We start from the raw sequence: 24489 nt of genomic DNA, 5'->3' as shown, positions 1-24489 counted from the left end.
TTCAGCGAAGGAGGGTCATTAGAGATGGTCCTGATCTCCTTATTTCATGGACACCCTCATACACTTCGAGCAAGATCTGGGCAGGATGCAGCAGGGATATTGAGCAGGGTGCAAATGTCATCTAGGATTTTCACTTCAAGGTTATTAAAAGTTTAATTTTAGAACTGGAGATGTAGATATTCCAATAACATTAGAAAAATTGTTCATTCTTCTATGAAAAGTGAGGGGGAGAAATAATCACAAAGGCACCAAACGTACCACCGAAAATGTATACCACATTCTGAACATAATTAAAACAAAATCACAATGTCATCGTAACACTTCCAAGAGAGAAATTCTTTTCTCTTCGATAACTATGATAAAAAATTAGTAATAGAATTCATTTCTTTGAAACTGTATTATTTTCAGCAGTACAAAAATTGAAAGCCACGGTGAAATATTACTGATGGTTTAAAACAGCTCCACTACTCTTAAAGCAACACAGGCTCTGTTGTACAGGATCATATCGTTCTATTTGCATAATAAGCAAAAAGGGACTGTGAGTCAGTTTTGCAAACTCTAGCCTCTGCTATTTCCTGACTGAGCTAAGGGGAGGGCAGGTGGGGCGGGAAGGGCATGCTACAATGAGAAAAAAAAGCGACATCACTTGGGGCACATGATCAACGGCAGCCAATTAGGTTGAATTATCAAAGGGGAACAGTTAAATTTGTAATTTAGGTTGTGTGAAACTCTTTGGGCCTCATAAACAACCACAGAACCACAAGTTGGGTGCAGACCAGTCACACAACAGTGGGTCCGGGATATTGGTCAGCACACAGCAACTCATTCTGATTTAAACCACAGAGTGCCAAGCATTTCGTACAGTGGTAAGCATCATCTAACCACAACCAATCCACTATTTTTACATTTCAGACCTCAAAAAAGTACCTTATCGTGTTGTTTGCAGCACTGCAGAAGCTGTGTGATAAGGTAGAAGGAAATTGCCAAAGATGAACGGTACAGTGGAGAGTGCGACTCTTAAATTCTGTTGGTTTTCCTTTGAAAAGGTGGGAGACCTGTGCAACCAGTTAGGACGGCTTCACGGGACACCATGGCTTCAAACAGCATATTCGAGTCATTTCCTTCATATCAACAGTGCTTCATGCGAGGTGAGTGCCCCTGTTTAAAATGATTCACTCCGGTGCATGTTGAGAAATAGTCCTCCAACATTAGATACAAGAAAGATGCTGTTGCTTTTGTGGCTGCACGATGAGTACTTACTGAGTTCATAGCTGATGCAGAAAAAGGTTTATTTTTAAGCATTTCATTTTAGTTGGCAATTATCTCCAGTTCAATAAACACTCTGCTGAGGACAGAGAAGTGGCTCAGAAACTGAAACACGTCTGTCATGAGCAGCTTTTCACACAATATGATATGAGTCTTGTCTGATGGCTTCGTTGAAGAAAATGTGTACTCTTTAGGGCTGACTGAAGAAACACTGGAGTCTTTAGTAAAGTCGTTTTGAAAACACTGAATTAGTCACCCTTGACTGTGAGGAAACAGAAGTACGAGATATATGTTCAGAAGCTTATGTCATTTTGAGTCACTAACAGTAGTCAGAATCAGGCTGCTTTTCTTTCAATGTTTTTGAAAAAGAATGATTAGAATGAAGTGAGAGAGACTGATAAATGCATGACCAACACTCTTGAAACAAAGATTGATAACTCTCTTTCTAAACTGTTGCTCAATTTTACATAGCACGTCACTGTTTTCAGTACAATCTGCACCTTAAGGGAGAAATTTGTGCCATCGACTCATGGTGGTTGGATGATTTATGCATTCCTGCATCATCATTCAGCTCCGTCGAATGGCCACAGTCCCAGTGCAAACTTGCTAACAGCTCCCTTGGATCACTAAACAACTGTTTCCTCAATGCTGTTAACAGCCAGAGGAAACAATATTCACCAAATAATGAGAAGGACCTTCCTGCATTCAGTTTGCTTTTATTTCATGTTTTGTTTCCAACCCGTGGCCACAGGAAAACTTATTGAGGAAATTTTTACGAGTTAGATAAGGTAATAAAGAGCAATGTATAAATAATCCTGTTTCACTCATGCAGAATGCAGGCAGCTGAGGCATGGACTGCTAAACAGTTAAGGGTATTAGTTAAGGCGCCATTTTTAGCCCATCACATTGGGTAAAGGACTAAGAAAAGGAGAGAGCTTGAAGCAGGCAGACCACCATTGACTGGTCTGTCCAATTGATGGCTAAAGCAAAAGAAGGTCAATTGCCACACGCAAACCAGGTATTCAATAGAACTTGAATAGACATGAGGAGGAGAGTCATTTTAAATATGTGTATAATATAGCCATAAATTTGGAAAGGAAATCAGCTTATTTAATCTGCTTGTACTTGAGATAAATTTGTTTTTGTTATTTCGGTTTGGCTTCCTCTTTTTCCCTTGCCTGTGCATTGAACTCTGGTCAGCCTCGAGATATGAGGCAGAAACAGAATGCCTCCTAGACACATGCAAGTTAGATAAATAATCATGTCTGTGGGCAAATTGTTTCTGGTGCACTTTTCTCCTGGCTATTTGCATAGCCCGGTCTTTGCAAACGTTCCCGGCACCGCTCACTCTGTCTTTTGCAAAAACACTGCCGAAATTTATTGCCCTCGCTCTGCTAACAAACCCCGAATGGTCAGCTGTGGGGAAATAACAAGTGGTTCTCGTCCCATATATTTCACTTTATCAGTCCTTGCAGTTCTCTCAGAAGGAAATCCATAACTCTTGTAGCACGATACCCATGTTAAAAATGAGAGGGAGAGAAAAAAAAACAATTGTTCTATTCTAAGAAAACACTGGAAGAAAGCTGACGCATGAATTGAGTGTGGTACACCACAAAGGATATGGGTCTTTTCTATCATACCACACCAGACTCTCCCTTCTGCTCTCCTACAAGGAAACTGCTGAAGTCGCACCTTCCAATGAAACATTGCGCCCCAAGAGGATGGATGTTTTCAGTTTACAGTGAGTTTAAACATTAATCCTGGTAGAGAATATAAGCGCAGCTTCATTGTTCTGGTAATATATCACTCAATGGTACATTGTGTTCCAGCAAACCTTGCGCTGTGCGCTGGTAATCTTTTCATTTTGCATTCAGGATCTAACTATCAAAGGATTACAGGGTTGTGGGAGGTGAGGTAAAAGAAAAGAGAGACTCGTTTTCACATTGTGCTGTTTCTGAATGCAGAAAATCTCAAGGTGCTTCAAAGCCAATAAAGAACTATTGAGGTGTTGTCTATGATGTGGTGTAGATAATGCAGCAGTCAATTTCCACACAGCAAGCTCCCACAGTCAGCAATATTATACTGTTCCGGTAATCTGTTATTGTGATGTTCATTGAAGGATACTTACGAGCCAGGGTATCAGGGAGAACTCTGCTGCTTCCCTGAAAAATAGGGCCAAGGGAGCTTTTTGATCCACCGAGGAGTGTAAAGAGAGCCTTGGTCTCATTCAGAAGATGATGCACATGTTGCACCTTTTCCTGATTCTTGTGCTCAAAAATTCACCAAAAAGGTGGAGTTGCTGCCAATAGCATCAAGGCCATTCTTTACTCTGACTCTCTTCCCTGATGATGTTGGCTTACATCCTGAATTTTGTTAAATATTGCTGACATTACATTCATTATATTTCACTGCACCACTAGATAATGCATAAGCAAGGGCATTTTGTAGATACTTAACTAACAACGAGCAGGACAGTGGCTCCATGGTTAGCACTGCTGCTTCACAGTGCCACGCACCAGGGTTCGATTCCACCCCGGAGTGACACTCTGTGTGAGGTTTGCACATCCTACTCATGTCTGTGTGGGTTTCTTCCGGGTGCTCTGGTTTCCTCTCACAGTCCAAAGATGTGCAGGTTAGGTGGATTGACCATGCTAAATTGCCCGTAGTGTCCAGGAATGTGCAGGCTTAGGTGGATTAACTATGGGATTACAGGGCAGGGGGGATGGGTCTGGATGGGATGTCCTTTTGGAGGTTCAGTGTCGATTCGATGGGCTGAATGCCCTGCTTCCACACTGTAGTGAATCCATGAATGAGGCATTTCATAATGCATAGCACTACAAATCTGTTGCATGAGCCAAGACTGGAAGGGATATGCTGAATGAATATTAGAAATTGCCTGGTTTAATATCAAGTATACTCACTGACTACCACAGGAAGGCACAATTCCACAGCATAAACATCACTTGAACTTGGTTGTCATCTTGGTCTCTTTTGGTGAATTAAGACAAGTATTTCTCTGAAAGACTGGGAACAAGAGGCTGTTAGATCCCAAATCATCGATATGAAAAAAATTGAAATAGAAAAAAAAAATTTCTAGATTGTTTCCTTATTCCTCATCATTGGCAACATTACTGCTATCATCCATGCAATATTTACTCAGGAAACACTGAATATGCTCCTATAATAAATTGTTATCCACTAGGAAATGCATTTTGTGCACACGTATTGAGCCAACTGGGTAATAAAGGATTCTAAGGTTAACAGAATGTTTGAAATAAATATTTTAAAGTTGAGAAGAACTTTCATTTACATAGCACCTTTTGCATTCTCACGCTATCCCAAAATGTGTTACAGTCAACCAGGTCCTTGTGAAGTATGCCCACTGTTGAAAATATTGCAGCCAATTGATTTACAGGAAGGTAGCAGTGAGTTATATCATCAGGACATGTAGCTTTAGGTGTTAGTTGAGGGATAAATGTTCACCAGGACACGGGACCAAACTTTGTTACAAATATAAAATTTATAACATACATTAAGTAGAACATCTGATCACCTATGAGATCTGTTCATTTCTTTCTCAACCATTTACCACTGGGTGGCACGGTGGTTCAGTGGTTAGCACTGCTGCCTCACAGCACCAGGGACCCAGCTTCAATTCCACCCTGAAGCCGCTGCCTGTGTGGAGTTTGCACATTCTCCCCGTGTCTGCGTGGGTTTTCTCCAGATGCTCCAGTCGCCTCCAACAGTCCAAAGATGTGCAGGTTAGTTGGATTGGCCATGCTAAATTGCCCATAGTGTCTAGGGATGTACAGGCTAGGTGGATTAGCAATGGGAAATGCAGGGTTACAGGGCAGGGAGGTGGGTCTGGATGGGATGCTGTTTGGAAGTTCGGTGTGGACTTGATGGGCCAAATGGATGTAGGGATTCTATGACTTAAGTAAAACAAAACAGCAATGCAGTGAAAAATGATGACTCCTGTGTAGAGCTTATGACAGAAATATCAGCAGAGAAGTGGTAAACGTTTGACAAGTTCACAAATAAGCTCATTTCGATATTTAATGGAGTGAATGTGTCCATTTAGACAGATCCTATTCCCTAAGCTGTTATAAATACTGCTCAAACTAACCTTTGCTTCCGTAAATATTAACCCACACCCTCCTGAGTAAACAGGCTGGCTCGTTTCTTAGTGTCAGATGGGGTAAAGTGGGAGCTGTGTGCATTGGCATACAGCAGAGGTTCGAGCTCAATGATGCTGTATATACCACAAGGGCCCAAAACATTTTCTCAATATATTATCAGTATTTAAGAACAATAACATAACGGGTTTGTTTTTTTGATTTGCAACCTTAGAGAGTGTTGCATCTGTTCATTTGGAACATCCTGTAAAAAGTGTTGCTTCAAATGGTGTCACTGTGAAACCACACCTGGAGTGAAATCTCAAGTTTGAATACTTAGCTGTCAACGCATTGTTAGCATTATTCTTTTGCAGAACTTTTGCAGAATGGAATCTCATTAGTACAATATTCTGAATCCCATAGATGCACCCCCTACAGAGTCACCTCCTTTAACAGCACATGACCATGCCATCCTTAAATAGGAGCATTCACTTATCATTCAGATTGAATAATATTTAACTGTACAGTCACGGGTATGCACGTGGAGCAGACACTGATGTGATGGCATCGTGTATTTCTGATATCACTGTGTGGGAGTTTTAAACTTGAGAAGTCTGTGCAGAATGACTGTGGTTGCACATTCCAGATGTTGATATAAACTGGTTTATATTAGTTTTCTGATTCCAGCTTAAAAAAAGAAGCGAGGAGTCTAAACCATCTAGAAGCACAGTCAGGATCTGTTCTGCATTTAAGAAACTGTGCATAATTTGTTAACCCTCTCCCACCATATCGTTTTCCAGTAGTAATATCCTAAATCCCAGAAGTGCAAACTCGAATTATTGTCCACATATGGAGGCCGATAGCCCAAGGGGAGTGTGACTCAGCTTGAGACCAGTCAAAATAATGTCTTATTCTTGAAAGCTTTATATAATGAATGGGGGATGACTCGTGCCCAAAGCAGGTAGCTGGGACTCCAATTTGTGCATTTGTTCTCCAGTAGCCATCAACCATGCAATGCCCATGTACAACTGTGGCTCAGTGGCTAGCACCATGAAAGACTGTGCGTTCAATGTTCACCTCAAAAACTTGAGCAGAGAACCTGGGCTGCAGTGCAGGGCAGAGGGAGTGCTGCATTGTCCATTGCTGGGGATGCTGTACAGTAGGTGAGACATTAAGCCTAGGTAAGGTCTGCTCCCTCACGTGAGTGCTAAATATTCCATGGCATGCTTTCAAAGGAAAAGCAAGGATTTCTTCCTGATGTCCTGTCTAGTACCAGTCGCTCGGGGTTTGAGTTATAAGGAGATGGTGGATAGGCTGGGGCTTCTTTCACTGGAGTGTCGGACATTGAGGGGTGACCTTACAGAGGTTTATAAAATCATGAGGGACATAGATAAGGTGAATAACAAAGGCTTTTTCCCTAGGATGGGGGAGTTCAAAACCAGAGGTTTATTTTGTAAGGTGAGAAGCGAAAGATTTAAGAGGTACCTGAGGGGCAACTTTTTCACACAGAGGGTGGTTTTGTATGTGGAATGAACTGCCAGATAAAGTGGTAAATGTTACAGTTACAACACTTAAGAGACATTTGGACAAGTACATAAATAGGAAAGGTTAAGAGGGATACGGGCCAAATGCAGGCAAATGGGATTAGTTTAGCTTGGGAAACCTTTTCAGCATGGACAAGTTGGACCAAAAAGTTTGTTTCTGTGCTGTATGACTCTATGACTATAAGCACTGAAAGCAAATTATCTGGCCTTAGTTACAGTGCTGTTCATCGAATCATTGCTGTACTTTTTACAATGCTGACTACACTAAAAAGTAAAATGTACCTCATTGGCTTTGAGAAATCCTGAAATTGTGAAATTCTCTATATAAATGCATGTTGTTTATTTTACATGTTTCCAATACTGCTGAGTCCCTCTAATGTGTTCCTGCAGCATCATCTCAGCTCCTTTCTACCAATGCCTGCGTACCTTTCACAAAAACACAAACAGAGCTGGGAAAAGATCATGGATAAGGAAACAAAAGTTCAACTGTAAAAGCAAAAAGTAAACAGATAGAAAAGGAGACAAGGGAATGTAAAAGTTCTGACTGTTTCAAACTAGTTTTCAAACTATCCAGTCAAGAGCTGGACAAAATGATATAACAACCACTTTCAGCTGTCATGAAAGTGGTTGGTGAGGGTGAGTCAGACTGTTAGATTGCATCGTGTTAAACCAACTCTTCAATTTTGAATATTGCCATGTTTGGCTTCAAACCTCAAGTAAGCACTTAAGTTCAGATTTTAATATTGGTGCACAGTTTTATTCACACTCTCTCAATCAGAATAAATTATCAAGGCCCAAAAAATGAAACTCAAGTATCCACCATCCCCAACACACTGGGGAATCCAGACTGAAACTGGGTTTTCCCTTTCCCAAGAACCTAGCAATACAGCCTCAAACAGCCTCATTTGTAAGGCAACTGTGTTCGATAAATCATCAATGAGCCTTTGGGAACCCAGGTCATTTCCCTGGCTTAGACTTCCCCTTGAGGGTCCCTATTTCCAAAGGGTAGCAGGCAGTAAATCTTTTCTTACTAAACATCTTGGCTATCACTTGAGTAGCTAGGTGCCTGACAAGTCAGGGCACATCAGTGTAACCTTTAAAACAATAAGTGGAATAGCTTAATCCTGAGCACTATTTCTGATTGCATTATGGAAAGTATAAGGACCCACAAGGACCCAAAAGATTAATTCAGAACTAACATTGGAAAGCATGTCTTCATAGTGTGAGCACGTCTCGAAGTAGCTCTGGGTAGACAATACCCTTGAGTCATTTACAGGAGAATATAGTGATGGTGGTTCATAGGCCGTTACAGCAGGAGGAATGAGAAGGATCTAATGGCCTTTTATACTTAGCATTACTTACAAACCAGCTTAAATTGTAGAACCTGAGATTTCTGCTACTCTCAAAACTTCCAGAGAATTGGGATGTAGCATTTCAACTTAACACGGTGTCCAAAGTGCTGCTGGCACTAAAGCAGTGAGGTCTCCAATTTTACAGCTATGCCAAATACAACAGGCCAACTGAGCTTAACTATGAAGTATATTGTTGATGACTAAGTGAAAAAAGTGTAATGATTATTGGAATACCATTATTCAGCTCAAGTGCAATTTAGAAAGGGACAAACATTGTCCACTCTGAGACTTCTGAGATACAACTGTCCATAAAATAGGCAGAGATCTTTTGAGCCTACTTGGTGTTTTCCTGCTCCATTATATCCCTTTGCATCCATTTGCCAAACAAACAGTAGTCAATAATTGGCCCTATACAGTATCTCATAATTTCATCATAAGCTAGCTCAATAACACTCCTGAGCTTTCCCAGTACCCACCTTTCATTCTTCAGGTTAGTAACTTAGCCTTGTGCAAAATCATTGTCATTTTTCACTGTTTTATATTTTGGTCAAAGTCTTTCTCTGGCCTTAAGATTCAATTATCCCTTTAATGTATGTATTTAAAAGGTCTACAGTGAGCTTTGGAACCTAAGTCGGTTTTATTGCTTCTGATAGTGTTAAATATGTCCCATGGGGTGAACAGGACAAACTGTGCTATATAATATAAACTGCAGTGCCCATAATGGATGACCAAGTCATAATGCCAGCTTCTCACCCAGATATAAAGTTGAAATTCGACAGTACTTCAGAGTAGCAACCTCTCCTGCTGAACCAGAAGGTTTTGAGTTCTGGTCTTATTCTGGAAACTCAAGGACAAAATCTAGTGTAACCAATAGAAAGTTACACTTTTGGAGGTCTTTCTCATGAACTGTTAAACAAAATATTTGCCTGCCCCTCAGGTGAAGGGATAATGATCCCTTGACACTATTGGTTCTTTATGGCGGCCTGGTCAACATTTATTCTTCTACCAACCCATCACTCACTTCTTTCACTGTTATTTATGAGACCTTGTTGTGCATAAATTTTGTTGCTGGGTTTCCTACACTACAACAATAACCACACTCTATGGCTATTTCATTGGGTGAAGACCGCTTTGGCATATCTTGAGGTCATGAAAGTACATAAACACGCAACTTTTTTTTTGACTTCATTCCAGATGAGTCTTCATCAGAACAAATTTACATCTGACATCAAAACAGAAAATGCTGAATAGTCATAGCAGATCCATTAGTTTTTATTGAGCAAACTAGGTGATTAATGCTTCCAGTGCTCAGTCTTTTTTCATCTGTTGTCTGTTCAGACACGACTCGACACTTTGTGCATTTCCAACATTTTCTGTTTTTACTTGAGGTTAAAATCAAAAATCTCATCATTGACAGTGATTCCAATTCAGAAAATTTAGATTATTTTTACCTTTTCAGTGATTAATTAATTGTCCAGGTGTAGTAGGTAACTACATATGTCACTCAACACCATACAAATATTACTGGATCTATACCTACAGCATGAAAAGCGATTCAAGAAATAGATAGATATATTTTTAGACTTTAAAGACATAAAAGACAATGGGGAGAAAGGGGAATGTTGGCATTGAGATAGATTATACAATATAGAAGAGGCACTTCAGTCTATTGAGTCTGTACCGCAGATGACCAGCCACAATCGGATTGAATAGCAGAACAGGGTGGAAAGGCTGAATGATTCACTCGTGTTCTCAGATTCTATTTTCTATATTATGTTAAAATGATGTTCCTCATTCTGCTGTTTTGGAAGCGTATAAGGACATTTGCAGTGTTAAGTTAATGAAGGATGTTCCACAAAGCATTTGACTACCATTATCAACAACAGTTACTTTCAAACTCTCACTTAATTTTATTTCTTTTTGTCTAAACTATTAAGAAGGCAAGTAACCTAAGTGGTACAGTTTATTTCCATCTAACAAAGCACTAAGCCTACTTCAATCAGTTGATTAGAAAGATGTTAACTACTTAACATAACTGCCTTTCTTAATGGTTTTTGTAAGTTGTACATGTGCTTTCACTGCTCATTCACACTTTTATAAAACAACTTCAATTTTAATGCTAATTGGTTATGATAGTCTGTGAATAATAATTCCTTTGTCCTTTGTGGGGCCTCAGGTTTCATGCAGCTTGCTGGCTGGATGATATTACATAACGGCCCATCCTTCTCTATTTCCTGGGTGTGCTTTAACTCCAGTAAAGTGGCCCATGTGTATCCTGTTTATTGCAGCTGCTCAGATCCAGCGCCAGATACTATTATCATAGTTGCAAGTGTCAGAAAACAATTATTCCTTGTGATGGCAGTACGGAGGCACTATTTTACAGGGATAACATCCTTTTTGTTGGTCTTCGTTGACATAAATATATTTTTAAATTCACATGTAATATGTTCAGTATATTTTAGCTATTAGGAATCAGTTATTCTTCACTTATTGTAGGTCCAAATGACATTCTCCTTCTTTTGAGGGCACTGAGTGTGATGACATTCTCTTCTGTCACTTTACTCAGGTGACCAGTCTTAACAAATGGTGAGAGGGTGTGAAGGATGATGGTGAATGCTAGGCAAGCCCAATGTCAGCACAAAGTGCCATCAAATCCAGAAATGGTCCATTGTGGAGCACTAAATTACGAGGTATTAAAGTAAATGGGGAAAACAAACTGGAGCTCTATTCTAACACAGCCTTGCCTGCCACTTAGATAACAATTGCGGTGTCGGCTGTGGCTCAGTTGATGGCAAATTGCACCTTTTAATTCAGAATGTTGTGAGTAGACATCTGGCAGCAGGGGCAACATTTGGGAAATATATGCCCACATCCTCCCCAGTCAACTGGAAGCACAGGTGGGGGATGGGACAAGTCGGGGAGGGAGTAGGTACAGGGAAGGTGGGGGAGGATTCTGGGTGAGGACTAAACTACCTTCCTGCCTCTGTCCAATCAAGTTCACGGTGGGAAGGCTAATGGACAAGCTTCTTGTCCTCAATGCTAATTGACGCCTTTAAGTTGGATTCCAGAAGCATGCAGGCAGGGAAGCAGCCATGCTGGAATGCCATAAACCAAATCTCTACTTCTATGTTGCTTGTGGACTACTTGAGGGCATCCCTCACTCAGAGTGGTTCCCTGTGCTGACAGAGAGTCTCTGTCCTTTCTGGTAACCCAATCCCACCCCCTTAACTTCCTCATGCTGCCTTCCTCCATAGACCCCACTCCTCAAACCCCATCCATTGGTCCTGGGCTTCCAATGGGTGCACTGTCATTGGCTACCTCTGCTCCCAGACAGGCAATGGAGAGCGTTCAGCTGACCAGAGGACTTGGCCCCAGGAAAAGGCTGGCAGTGACCACTTCAATATTCAACGAGACATGAGGATCACTGGCTCCCATTATAAACATTATAATGGTAAGACCCCCCCATTATAAATTCTACCTGCAGGACCAGAACGAACACACAAAAAACAACGCACAATCCAGTGCAGTACTGAGGAAATCCTCAGCAGGCCAGGGTAAGTGAGGCCTAAAAACTTGCTTGTTCAGCTGGAGAAGCACTGCTGCTCCACACGGCTCCACAAGGAATGCAAGAAACGAGTTTTCAACCTCACATCTTTGGTCCTGACTCATTTGTCAACTAGCATCACTTGATGCCAAAAACACAAAGCTCAAATCACTGGTCAAAGTGGAATTCAAGCCCAAGTTATGTCATTGGAACCCAATGCATATGTTAAAAGAAAGTCTGTGTTGGATTCCAGTGGATATCTGACCTGTCTGGGCAGAAGGATAGATTAACACTGCTGGAAGTGTAGGGGACATTAACAAATAAGGCAATTTTTTACACAGAGGGCGGCTCACATGTGGAATGAACTTCCTGACAAAGTGGTGGATGCGGGTACAATTACAATGTTTAAAAGGCATTTGGATAGGTACATGAATAGGAAAGGTTTGCAGACATATGGGCCAGGAGCAGGCAGGTGGATCTAGTTTAGCTTGGGAGTATGTTCGGCATGGATTGGTTGGATCGAAGGGTCTGTGTCCGGGCTGTATGACTCTATGATGTTATCTGTCCATATGCCTGGTTTGATGGACAGAATGAAAATTGCCCCTACAATGCTGGTTGGTACCAGAATATTGGATGATGGAATGTATTCCTAGTTTGAAAAGCCACAGTAAATAAACTTAGGAACATTTGTTCAAAATGCCAAGGTGGGCATCTCAGGGAATGATGAATCGTGGTTTATTGAAACAGAAAATACCTAATGAGACAAGGATTATAACAGGAGTTACCCTTAAGGTTTGAGGATTATACACAACAACAAGTCACACACTTACAGTTATGTTTTCAGCAAAACCTTCATTTTCCCATGTGGAGATGCACAGTGTTCAAAACAAGCTGGAGACTCGTATAATTTTGCAATAACTCAGCACATTCCCTAAACAAAGAACTGGAAAAATTGTGAATGATCTTGGCCTCAAGATTGATAAAGTAATAGTGGAGCCAAAAACAATAAAACTAAATTGGCTACAAACTGTCCTGTATGCTTAAAAGTTGATGATCTCAGAAATATGTAAGAATAATTGGGTTGTAATAGTAGGGGATTTAATTTCCAAACATTGACTGGGACTCCCATAGTGTTAGAGTTTCGATGGTGAGGAATTTGTTAAATGTATTCAAGATTATTGTCTTTATCAATATGTAAATGTGTCTACTAGAGAAGGAGGAAAATTTGATCTTCTCTTGGGAAATCAAACAGGGCAAGTAACTGAAGTGTTATAGGGGGAACACTTTGGGACTAGTGATCAGAATTTTATTAGTTTTAAAATAGTTATGGAAAAGGAACCTCCATAAAAGTTAAACTTCTTAACTGGAGTAAGGCAAATTTTAATGGAATGAGACAGGAATTTTCAAAAGTTGATGGGAGAAGACTGTTCGCAGGTAAAGGGATGACTGACAAGTGGGAGGCTTTCAAAAGTGTGATAACGTGAGTTCAGAGGCAATATGTTCCCATTAGAGTGAAGGGTATGGCTGATAAGAGTAGGGAACAATGGATGAATAAAGATATTGAAGTTCTGGTCAAGAATATGAAAGAGTCATATATTAGATAGAGGCAACTGGGATCAAATGAACCTCCTGAAGAGTATAAAGGGTGTAGGGGCCTTCTTTAGAGTGAAATTAGGAGGGAAAAAGGGGATATGAATTAGCCTTGGCAGATAAGGTTAAGGATAATCCAAAGAGATTCTACAAGTTCATTAAGAGAAAAACAGCAACTAGAGAGAGAACAGGTCCGCTTAAAGATCAATGAGGTTGTCTATGTGTTGAACCTCAGGAAATGGGAGTGATACTAAATGAATATTTCATGTCAGTTTTTACTGAGGAGAAAGAAATGGAGGCTGAAGAACTCAGGTAAATAATATTGATGTTTTATAAACAGTTTACTTTAGAGAAGAGGAACTGCTGGTGGTCTTAGAAAACATAAAAATGGATAAATCTTCGAGACCTGATCAAGTGTATCCCAGGACGTTGTGTGAAGTTAGGGAAGAAATTGCAGGGCCCCTAGGAGAGATATTTGTATAACCAACCACCACGGGTGAGGTGCCAGAGTATTGGAGGTTGGGTAATGTTGTACCTTGATTTAAGAAATGCTGTAAGGAGAAACCCATGAACTACCTGTGATCTGTGAGTCTGATATCGGTGGTGGGTAAATTGTTGGAGGTTATTCTGAAAGTTAGGATTTACATGCATTTGGAGAGGCAGGGACTGATTAAAGATAGTCAGCATGGCTTTGTGTGTGACAAATTGTGTCTCACAAACTTGATTGTGTGTTTTGAGGAAGTAACCAAAAAGATTGAGGGTACAGTGGTAGACATAGACTTTAGTAAAGCCTTGGACAAGGTTCAACATGGTTGACGAATTAGTGATGTTAGATCCAATGGGATTCATAGAATAGGAGACAGAGGGTGATGGCAGAGGGTTGTTTTTTGGACTGGAGGCCTATGACCAGCAGTGTTCCACAGGAATCAGTACTGGATCAGCTTTTGTTTGTCAGATATACAAATAAATTGGATGACAATTTAGGGGATATGGTTATTAAGTTTATGGATGACACCAAAATTGATGCTGTAGTGGACAGTGAAGAAAGATACCTAAGATTACAAAGAGATGTTGATCAATTGGATCAATGGGCTGAGGTGTGGCAGATGGATTTTAATTTGGATGAATGCGAAGTTTTGCATTTTGGTGAACCAAACAAGGGCGGGATTTATACAATTAATGGGGGGGCCCTGGGTAATAATGTAGAACAAAGAGGTTGAGGGGTTCACGTATATAATTCTTTGAAATTTGCATCACAAGTAGACAGAGTGATTAAGGTGTTCAGCATGCTTGCCTTCATCGCTCAGACCTTTAACTTGGAACTTCATGTTGAGGTTGTCCAGGATGTTCGTGAGGCCTCTTCTAGAGTACTGTGTATAGTTCTGGTCCTCTTGCTATAGGAAGGCTTTTATTAAATTGGAGAGGGTTCAGAAAAGATTTACCAGGATGCTGACGGGAATGGAGGGTTTGAGCTATGAAGATAGAATGGGACTTTTTTCACTGGAGCTTAGGAGGTTGAAAGGTGATCTTATAGAGGTTTAAAAAATCATGAGGGGCATAGATGTGGTAAATAGCAAGTGTCTTTTATGTAGGGTGAGGGATTTCAAAACTAGGGAGCATATTTTTAAGGTGAGAGGAGAAAGATTTAAAAAGAACATGAGGGGCAACGTTTTTACACAGAGTAGTTCATATGTTGAATGAACTGCCAGAGCAAATGATGGATCCAGGTATAGTCACAGTATTTAAAAGTCATTTGGATAAGTACATGAATGGGAAGGGTTTGGAGGGTTATGGTCCAAATGTGGGCAAGTGGGACTAGTTTGCTCGGAAACATGGTTGGCTTGGATGAGTTGGACTGAAGGATCTGTTTCTTTGCTGTATGACTCTGACTCCAAATTTTTATGGACTGTTTTGCTTGCAAGAGTATTCAACTGGATTGAAATACTGAAGTGATTTTCTTCCACAATGGCTTCCAACATGTATAATTTGTATTAGAACATAGAAAAACAACCCCAAGACAAATCACACTAACATAGAAAATGACACTGAGCCAAAGAAGAGAATACTAATCTAGATAATGAAAAGCTTGATCGAGTAGCTGTTTTGTTTTAAATAGGGTTTTGAAGAAGGATTAAGATATAAAGGAGTTTAGAAAGGGATTTTGAGAGATCAGGTAACTAAAGTTAATAGTCAATAGTGACTGGAAGCACGTGGGGAGTAAAAGAGGCCATTGTTAAAGGATTGGAGACTTTGGAGCAAGGGGTTGGGATAAATGGGTGTGCTTTCTCTATCTGGAAGAGGTTAGGGAGACATGAAGCTATTTTTTTCTCTTAAATAGCCTCTACAATATAATAAGAATTTCAACTGATTAGTGCACTTTAAATAAAATAATTGCTATGTTTAGTAATAAGCCCAATATTTGAGGTTACTGCTGCATGATTATTTTCTTCATCCCTGACACATTAACGTAAACTTCAGTCACATATAGAACAAATTGCTGTTCTGATTTTAAAAAAATGTCAAGCAACTTAAAAAGCTCATTTCATTTCTCTCTGCACATATGCTGCCTGATCTGCTAATATTTCTATCATTTCTGTTTATTTATTTAATGTAACTAACCATGAGGTTTACTGAGGAGTTACTTGTTGCTAATTGGTCTTTGATAATTCAACAGGCAGCTTACTCGTTCCTCAGAAGTCAAACCTCATTTTTATTGTTCAAACACATTTCTGCAAGTAAAATGATCACAATAATTTTAAGATCTATTGAAGTTGAGTAAATTCACATCATATAAAGTCAGCTAAATTTCAAAAATTACCAAAGTGCACTTGAAGTAGTCCATGGATGGTGGCAACAAACCATGCAGTAAGCTGTGAAATAAGGAGACCTTGTTAGTCATGATATGGGTGCAATATCTATTACAAGGACTGGCTACTAGCACATTTTAACTTGGTTTACACTTCAAATATGGTCCTTTGGTTGAGGTGGAGGCTGTTTGGCAGCTTCTGCAAGAACCACTGAGTCACCATCTTCATGAGAAGATGCAGGAAATCCCCAAAGCTTCTAAAAATGGAGGCAGAGTTTTGAATTCACCGTTTGGCCAAAATGACTGCTCACCTTTTACAGAAGCTAACGTTTTTCACTCCACTGATATTGATGTAATAAAAACGGAGCAGATTCTCTACTGGATGGTATTTCTCCTAGCTGTCAGGTCTTCATCCAGGTGTCAAAGAAATCTAAACCTGAGTTTATTCATGGCAGTGATCAATATTAAATTTATATTCCAATTATCTCAAGTCTTTAATTAAATCTTAAGCCAGAGCTGAAACTCATTGTGCTCACATTTAATGTATAACATACCAAATTGCTGCACAAGGTTAAAACATGCTCATATTAAATGGATGAAGAATATGGATCAACAGTACCAAGAAAGCTTGTAACATTCAATCGTGGCTAAATTGAAAAGATTTCAAGTCATTAGTTTTAATCTCAATTTTTACCAGCTACAGCTAATGGACAAAGTTTGTGTAAGTACTGCAGAAATAGTAACTTTGCTGCTCTGTAGCAATCCCATGGAGTTTATTCTGAGGTACCACTCAGTCCTAATTTGAGCACAGCGATTGCTTTTTTTGGCAGTTATTTCACAATTAGAAACCAAAAAAAAACAAACCTGGACTTCATAATGAAGGTGATTGTTAACAAATGGGGATTACAGTTTCTCTCTGAGTGTAAAATGAGATTAGCAGAGGCAAGGATGCAGTAGTCAGTAATGTGAAGCAACAGTGCATTTGCTGTTAACAGAGTTCAAACATTCCTGTGACAGATTGCACATCCAGTCTTGATCAGCGTAATTAGCTTCTAAATTGTCCGGACTAATTCATTACCTCAGCCATAAGCCACTGGAGCTCAGCATCAATCAACTGCAGCCCAGTCTTTTATTAAGAGTTTATACAAATGAAAACAATAAGGAATGGAAAATAGTGAAATTGCGAAGCAGTGTCAGTCAGCACCCACAAGGACCAAAAGAAATATTTACACTTGCCTTTATTACACTCTAAAGCAATTTTTAATTTTTTTTATTTGTTCAGGTGATCTAGGTTATGCTGGCTGGGTCAGCAATTATTGCCTATTCCAGTTGCCCCAGAGAAGGAGGTGAGGAGTAATTCCTGAACAGGGGGTGGATACACCCACAATGCAGTTCAGAAGAAAATTCCAGGATTCTGACAAAACAACATATAGTTGCAAATAAGAACTGTGTGGGACTTGGAGGGGAATTTGCAAGAGGTAGTTCTTTCATGCATGTGCTGCCCTTTTCCTCCAGAAGTCAGCTGTTGTAAATGTGGAAGAAGATATAAAAGGTGCCTTTTGAGTTACTATAGATGCCATACACTGCTACCACTGTGTGATGAAGGGAGTGAGTGTTTAAGCTGGTAGTTGGGATGACAATTAAGCAGGTGCTTTGCCCTGGAAGTTGTTAGGCTTCTTGTATGTTCAGGCAAGTGGAAAGTATTACATCCTGACTTGGGCTTTGTAGATGCACAGGTTTCAGAGACCCAGGAGGTGGGTTACTTGCCACAGAATTCCTGGTGTTTGAACTGTTCTGGTAGCCATTGTATTTATATGGATGATCCTGTTCAGTCTCTGCACAATGGTGAAGCTCAGGGTGTAGACACCATTGAATGTTAATTCATAGAATCCCTACAGTGTGGAAACATGCCCTTCGGCCCAACAAGTCCAGACCAACCCTCAAAGCATCCCACCCAGACCCATCCCCCTATTACCTACCTAATCTACACATCCCTGAACACTATGGGCAATTTAGCATGGCGAATCCACCGAGCCTGCACATCTTTGGACTATGGGAGGAAACCGGAGAACCCGAAGGAAACCCACACAGACACGGGGAGAATGTGCGAACTCCACACCGACAGTCACCCAACGGTGGAATCAAACCCAGGTCCATAGCACTGTGAGGCAGCAGTGCAAACCACTGAGCTACCGTGCTGCTCCAAGAGAAAATGATTTCATTCCCTCTTTTTGGAGATGGTCACTTCCTGGTATCTGTTACTTACGAATGTTACTTACCACTTATCAGCCAAATTTACAATCTGTATTCTGTAATGAAATGTGGAAAATGCATTCAATTTGATCAAGATCCCAGAAAAAGCAATCAGATAATGACCAGTGATGATGGTTGAGCAGTAAATATTGAAAATAGCACCAGAGAGATTTCTTCTATTTATCCTCAATAACAACATGGGATCTTTTTACAAACCAGTATTTTGCAAAATGTTCATTATAATTTCTTCGCTCTGTAGGCTATACTTCTGTTTCTTAGAGAAAGATTTGCATTCATAGAGTACTTTTCGCAACCTCCAGATATTTCAAAATATTTTACAGCCAATGAGCTACTTTTGAAATCTAATCACTATTGTCAAACATGATATATGTTAGGCAAAAGCAAACTCTTGCATTTAGCAAAGAGGTAATGACTAGATAATTTATTTTAATGTGTAGGTTGAAGACAAGTATTAGTCAGGGCATCAGGGAGAACTCCCAGCCAGTTTTATTTAAAGTAATGTCATGAAATCTTTTACATCCATCCAAGCAGGTAGTTATGGGACCCTGAAACAAACATAGAGAATGTTAGAGAAACTCAGCAGATTTGGCAACATCTGTGTAGAGAGAAACAAATTTAACATTTGAGTCCAGTATAATTCATCTTCAGAACAGTTATAGAACCTTAGTTTAACTTCTCATCTAAAAGATGGTACCTGCGATAGCATGGTGCTCTGTCAGTACCCGACTGGAGCAGCAGACTTGATTATTGCATGAACACTGGAGTGGGTTGAATTAGGAACCTTTTGACCCAAAAACAAGAATACACCCAGCTGATCGGAGTTAAAATATAAAACCTCAGATCCCATATGACCGTTTTCACGACTTTCACAACCTGCCCTGCCACCTTCAATAAATTATACACATCTACTCCAAGTCTTTCTGCAATACATTTAGAATTGTGCTAACTTCTTTATTTTCCCTCACCTCATTCTTCCTATAAAAATGTGTTACTTCACATACTCTACAAGAAATTTTATCTTCCACATTTCCAACAATTCTACTAGCCTGTCTATTGTCTGCCTCATAAAGGTTAAAGTATGAACTCATCGGAGTTGAGAAGAATGAGGCCATTGTATTAAAACATACAAGATTCTTTGGGTCCTTGACAGGGTAGATGTAAGAAGGTTGTTTCCCTTTGTGGGAGAGTCTCTGACCAGAGTGCATGGTTTCAGAATAAGAGGTAGCCCATTGAAGTCAAAGATTAGAAGAAATTTCTGCCTTATCCCTTCCCATTTGTTCTTTCCCCTTTTATACTGAACTAGATCATTTCCCGGTGCTGGTGAAAGGTCGTTGACCTGAAACGTTAATGCTGTCAGTATCTCAACAGATGCTGCCTGTCTTGCTGAGTACAGACAGAATTTTCTGGTTCTATTTCAGATTTGCAGCATCCTTTGTACTGAGATGAGGGAGTTGGTTTCAACTATGTAAATACAGGAAGGTTCCGCTGGCATCAGACCTCCACGATTCAAACTTACAGAAGCACCTTTTGTGCTGTGTGGCAAAGGACACACCCACATGCCTGGTTATAGTTAACTCTGTTGGAAATTCTGCATGAGATGTGACTACATAAGAGACAGTTACAGCTTGGATGTAGGGAATAGGGACTGCTAACAACATAGTTATGCTGGTATGTTGGAGATGGACAAAGGATTTGAGGTTTGAAGTTGGCCTCACTTGGAAAATGAGATGATTATGGTTAATGTTACTGAAGTTTGAGTCATGGGGAGACTGATGTAACCAAGTCAGCTCCACATTTCTAAGTTGCATGTCTTTGATTTTGCCATAAGTCATAATGGTACTGGTTTAATAATGAAAACAAAGGGTATCATGCATCCCAAGTATTTTCCACCAAAATTGACTGGTTTTTCCAACTTTTCCAGGAGGTCATTTAGTTTTGAGTGAAGCAGAGATGCATATTTTGATATATAGGTTATAAAATGCAAGATTTGATAATTAAAAGGATTGGCTGGAAGGACAACAGTGTTTTTCTGTTCCTCAGTATTCATATAAGTCAATGCACAGGTATTGAACGCCTACACTCACAAGTCCAAAAGAATTAAACGTAAAAGTGATGGAGCTTAAATTGTCTGCCACTGGAATCTCAGAGATGATTATTCCAGTGTTACTTTTTAAAAAGTTGACAGACATATTTAAAACTAACAGATTCACCCTTGTTTTTCGGAGGGTAATGAGTCTTTGAAACTCCCTTCCTGGAAAAGTAATCTTCCAATATATTTTGAGGCAGAGGTAGATAAATTCTTGTTAAACACAGGTGGTGAAAAGTTATCAGGAAATGCAGATTTGAGATGAGAATGAGGTGAGCCAAGAATTTATTGAATGGTGGAGCAGGCTCAAGGATCTGATTGGCCTTCTCCTGCTCCTAATTTGCATGTTCATAGCCAAAGATCTTAACTTCTTTTTATTTATTCACTGGCCAGGCCAGCATTTATTATCCATCCCTAATTGCAGTTAAAAGAGTCAGTCACTTTGCTGTGGCTCTGGAGTCACATGTGGGCCAGACCAGGTAAGGATGGCAGTTTCCTTCCCTAAAAGACATTCGTGAACCAGATGGGTTTTTCTGACAATCGACTTTGGATTTATGGCCATCATTAGATTCTTAATTCCAGATATTTTTTTTAATTGAATTCAAATTCCACTATCTGCTTGGCAGGATTCAAACCAGGGTGTCTGGGACACTTCCTGGGTCTCTGGATTAACAGTCCAGCGATAATACCACTAGGCCATTACCTCCCCAATTTGTTCCACTTTTATACTTCTGCAACTTTCCTTTCTCACACAAATAGGAGTATAACTTAAGGCAATGAACTCATTTGAGAGGGGCAGATCTAATTTATATTATCTGAAGAAGGGTCACTGGATCTGAAACATTAACTCTGATTTTGCTCCACAGATGCTGCCAGACCTGTTGAGTTTCTCCAACAATTTTTGTTTTTGTTTCTAATTTATATAGTGATTGCTCCCACTTCCATTTCCACAACCTGCTCAAAGCTTTAGTCTTCAGACAGCTTCATATTACCACATTGAGGACTAGTATAAACAATAGGTTTAACACTCAGTGCTTGACATCTTTCAGCAAAAAAAAACCAAGGGTGCCAGTAATCCTGAAGCTAAAAGCAACATAATTGTCATGAGGTCACCATAGCATTCTAGTCTGCCAGCAACCAGATGCACACACTTTGTTTTATCAGCATAGAACACAAATCAATACAATGAATGTCAACTGGTATCTTTCACCCATCTGCCAGAAATTTCGGAAAAATATTTGCATACAAATGAGACTGACAGACAGACGGTCAGACTGAGCCACAACGGATGATGGGTTCAAACTAAATAAGCAAAGTCAGGCAGAATCTTCTTTAAAAAAGTCACATCAGATTCAAAGCATTAACCTCGTTTCTCTCCCCAGAGATGCTGTCAGACTGTTGAGTTTCTCTGTTTTAATTTCAGATCTCCAGCATCCGCAGTATTTTGCTTTTAAATCAGCAAGGTGTCAAATGCCCAATCCATATTCCATGTTTTCTAAGGATTGGGAAGGAAAAGGAATCTAATTGTACACCAGCAAATTCACTTTATCTGTAATTTCAGAAATGCAGCCATATTTTGCCTAACAAAGAAACTGGATTGTTCTGGAGCTGATGTCTGCTAGTGACAGTGCTCCACTATTTACCAATGGTGGAGCCTTTCCATCTAGTGTTTGCTGATCAACAATACATCTTGGAACTATGTGGCATTTCATAAACGGCAGGAATCCCAATCTTTGAAGGCTCGCAGATGCCAGGGAAGCAAAATCATGGGGGTGTAATTTCCTTAATTGAAAATAATTCTGCAGCATGCTGCTGGGAAGCAAATATTTTCTAAAATCTTTATTTTTGTACCTGCCATCAGAACCGTGATTATGCTTCTAAGCATTTTTCAGTGGCCACAACTAAAGCCTTGCAGTGAGACGTGGGAAATGATGTGCTGTATACAGGGAGAATTAACTTGTCAATATTATTCAAAGTTGTTTTCTTATAACATGGAAATTGAGCAGAAAATGGTTTGAATTTTGGGCAAGTTCAGGTCTTCCAAATAATTCTGAAATGGCCAAATTTGCAGTACTCTGCTATTACGGTTGATTTTGGCATTCATCCTTCACAGTCAGTTAACAGTTTTCTGAAGCAACAGCCATAAGTGGCACATCATTACACTGGACATATTAAAACCCTAGCAAACCTACTATAAACATTGGCATGAAATTTGTTCTAATGCTTGTGAAGGCTACTGGCAGTACTCCATTATTTACCGTTGCTAGGACACCTCCATCTTGTACTCATCAGCAAGTCAGATCCTTAATATTTGAAGTCATAGACCTGATTATTTTTTTTAAATAGTAGACTTTGAGTTGTAGTGGTTAGCTTTAATGCCATGAAGAATTACACAGCTCTGAGATGCTGAGTTTCCTCATTCAGAAATCACACAAGGTTAGCATGTATATACGTAAATAACTTTAAAAAGCAAATCAAATGAAATCATTCATTTTGAATACGAAAAATAGAGAGGTTTTCTTCAGCCATATAGGGCAAGGTTGAGACCACCTGTGTAGTACTGAGTACGGTTTTGGTCTCCTTATTTGAGGAAGGATGTAAATGCTTTGGAAGCAGCTCAAAAAGGGATAACTGAACTAATCCTGGAGTGGGCCAGTTGTCTAATGAGCAATGATTGGACAGGCTCAGCTTCTATTCACTGGAGCTGAGAAGAGTAAGAGGCATTTTTCTTGAAATGTGTAAAATCCAGAGGATTCCTGGCAGCATGGATATAGAGATGTTTGCTCTTGTGGAAGAATCTAGAACTAGGGGTCACCATTTAAAAATGTCTACTTAAGACGGATATAAGGAGAAATGAGGCTTTCAAACTCTCTTCCTCAAAAGGTAGTGGAAGTAGAGTCCGTGAATTTTTATTTGGTGAAAGTAGATAGATTCTTCATCAGCAAGGGGATGAAAGGTTGTGAGGGACAGCTGAAAATAATCAGATCAGAAATGATCTTATTCAGTGACGGGGCAGACTCAAGAAGCCAAGTGACCTGCTCCTGTTCCTAATTCATATGTTCATATGGATTTGAGAAGTATAAAAAAGATTGACTTTGTCTTTGTTTCTTGAGTGTATCTATTCCTTGTTAACAGGCCCCAGTCAATGAGCACTGATGCCAAGGCCTTATGCTAATGCTTAAGTCAATGAAACTGACCCATGTGTTCCTTGTTTGCTGGAGAAAAGTACTGCTGATACATCAAATCCCTACAGTGCGGAAACAGGCCAATCGGCTCAACAAGTCCACGCTGTCCCTGCAAAGAGCATCCCACCAGGACCCACCCCCCATAACCCTTCCCTGTAACCCTGCATTTCCCATGGCTAATCCACCTAACTTACACACCCCTGGACATTGCGGACAATTTAGCATGGCCAAACTATCTAGCCTGCACATTTTTGGACTGTGGGAGGAAACCAGAGCACCCAGAGGAAACCCATGCAGACACGGGGAGGATGTGCAAACTCCACACAGACAGTTAGCCAAGGATGGAATCAAACCCAATTCCCCTGGCACTGTGAGGCAGCAGTGCTAACCACTGAGCCACTGTGCCATCACTGTGCAGATTTAAACACCTAACTTTTTGTGTCAAACTAAAAACTGGAATCTTTAGTAATTAATGTATATTATAGGTTTAATTCCATCATTATGCTACTGTATCACAAGGTTTTCATACTTTACAGCACAGAGTTTGATGTTCAAAACTTAGCCATCGAGATGGAATGCAATTCCCTTCTTTAATTACATTTGTCTTTTCTTTCATGGCCTTACAATACTTTAAGGAATTCCCTTTATCTATTAAATATAATCTACCAACCCTGGCTCCACCTCAGCTGAATTTTCTGAAGAAGGGTCTAGGCCCGAAATGTCAGCC

General features: G+C 40.0%; 1 protein-coding gene across 4 annotated transcripts in view; it reads left to right on the top strand.

Moving 5' to 3' along the window:
- Positions 1 to 690: 690 nt before the first annotated feature.
- The window catches only part of runx1 (RUNX family transcription factor 1), a 207751-nt gene continuing 183952 nt past the window's right edge, over positions 691 to 24489 (top strand). For 2 of the 4 annotated variants that reach the window (XM_048602840.1, XM_048602837.1), the window contains exon 1: positions 1090 to 1148. Coding sequence is in view for 1 of the 4 variants with exons in the window: in XM_048602839.1 (XP_048458796.1) it covers positions 1091 to 1148 (58 nt within the window). In the remaining 3 variants the exon portion in view is untranslated. Of the gene's footprint in view, positions 867 to 1046; positions 1149 to 24489 lie in introns of those variants that run through there. The other 2 variants (XM_048602839.1, XM_048602838.1) reach the window with 2 other exon arrangements.

The sequence above is a fragment of the Rhincodon typus genome, chromosome 11 (assembly GCF_021869965.1).
Source record: "Rhincodon typus isolate 14 chromosome 11, sRhiTyp1.1, whole genome shotgun sequence".
Lineage (NCBI taxonomy): Eukaryota > Metazoa > Chordata > Chondrichthyes > Orectolobiformes > Rhincodontidae > Rhincodon > Rhincodon typus.
The sequence above is the reverse complement of the archived record's forward strand: the minus strand, read 5'-3'. Positions and strand labels throughout refer to the sequence as shown.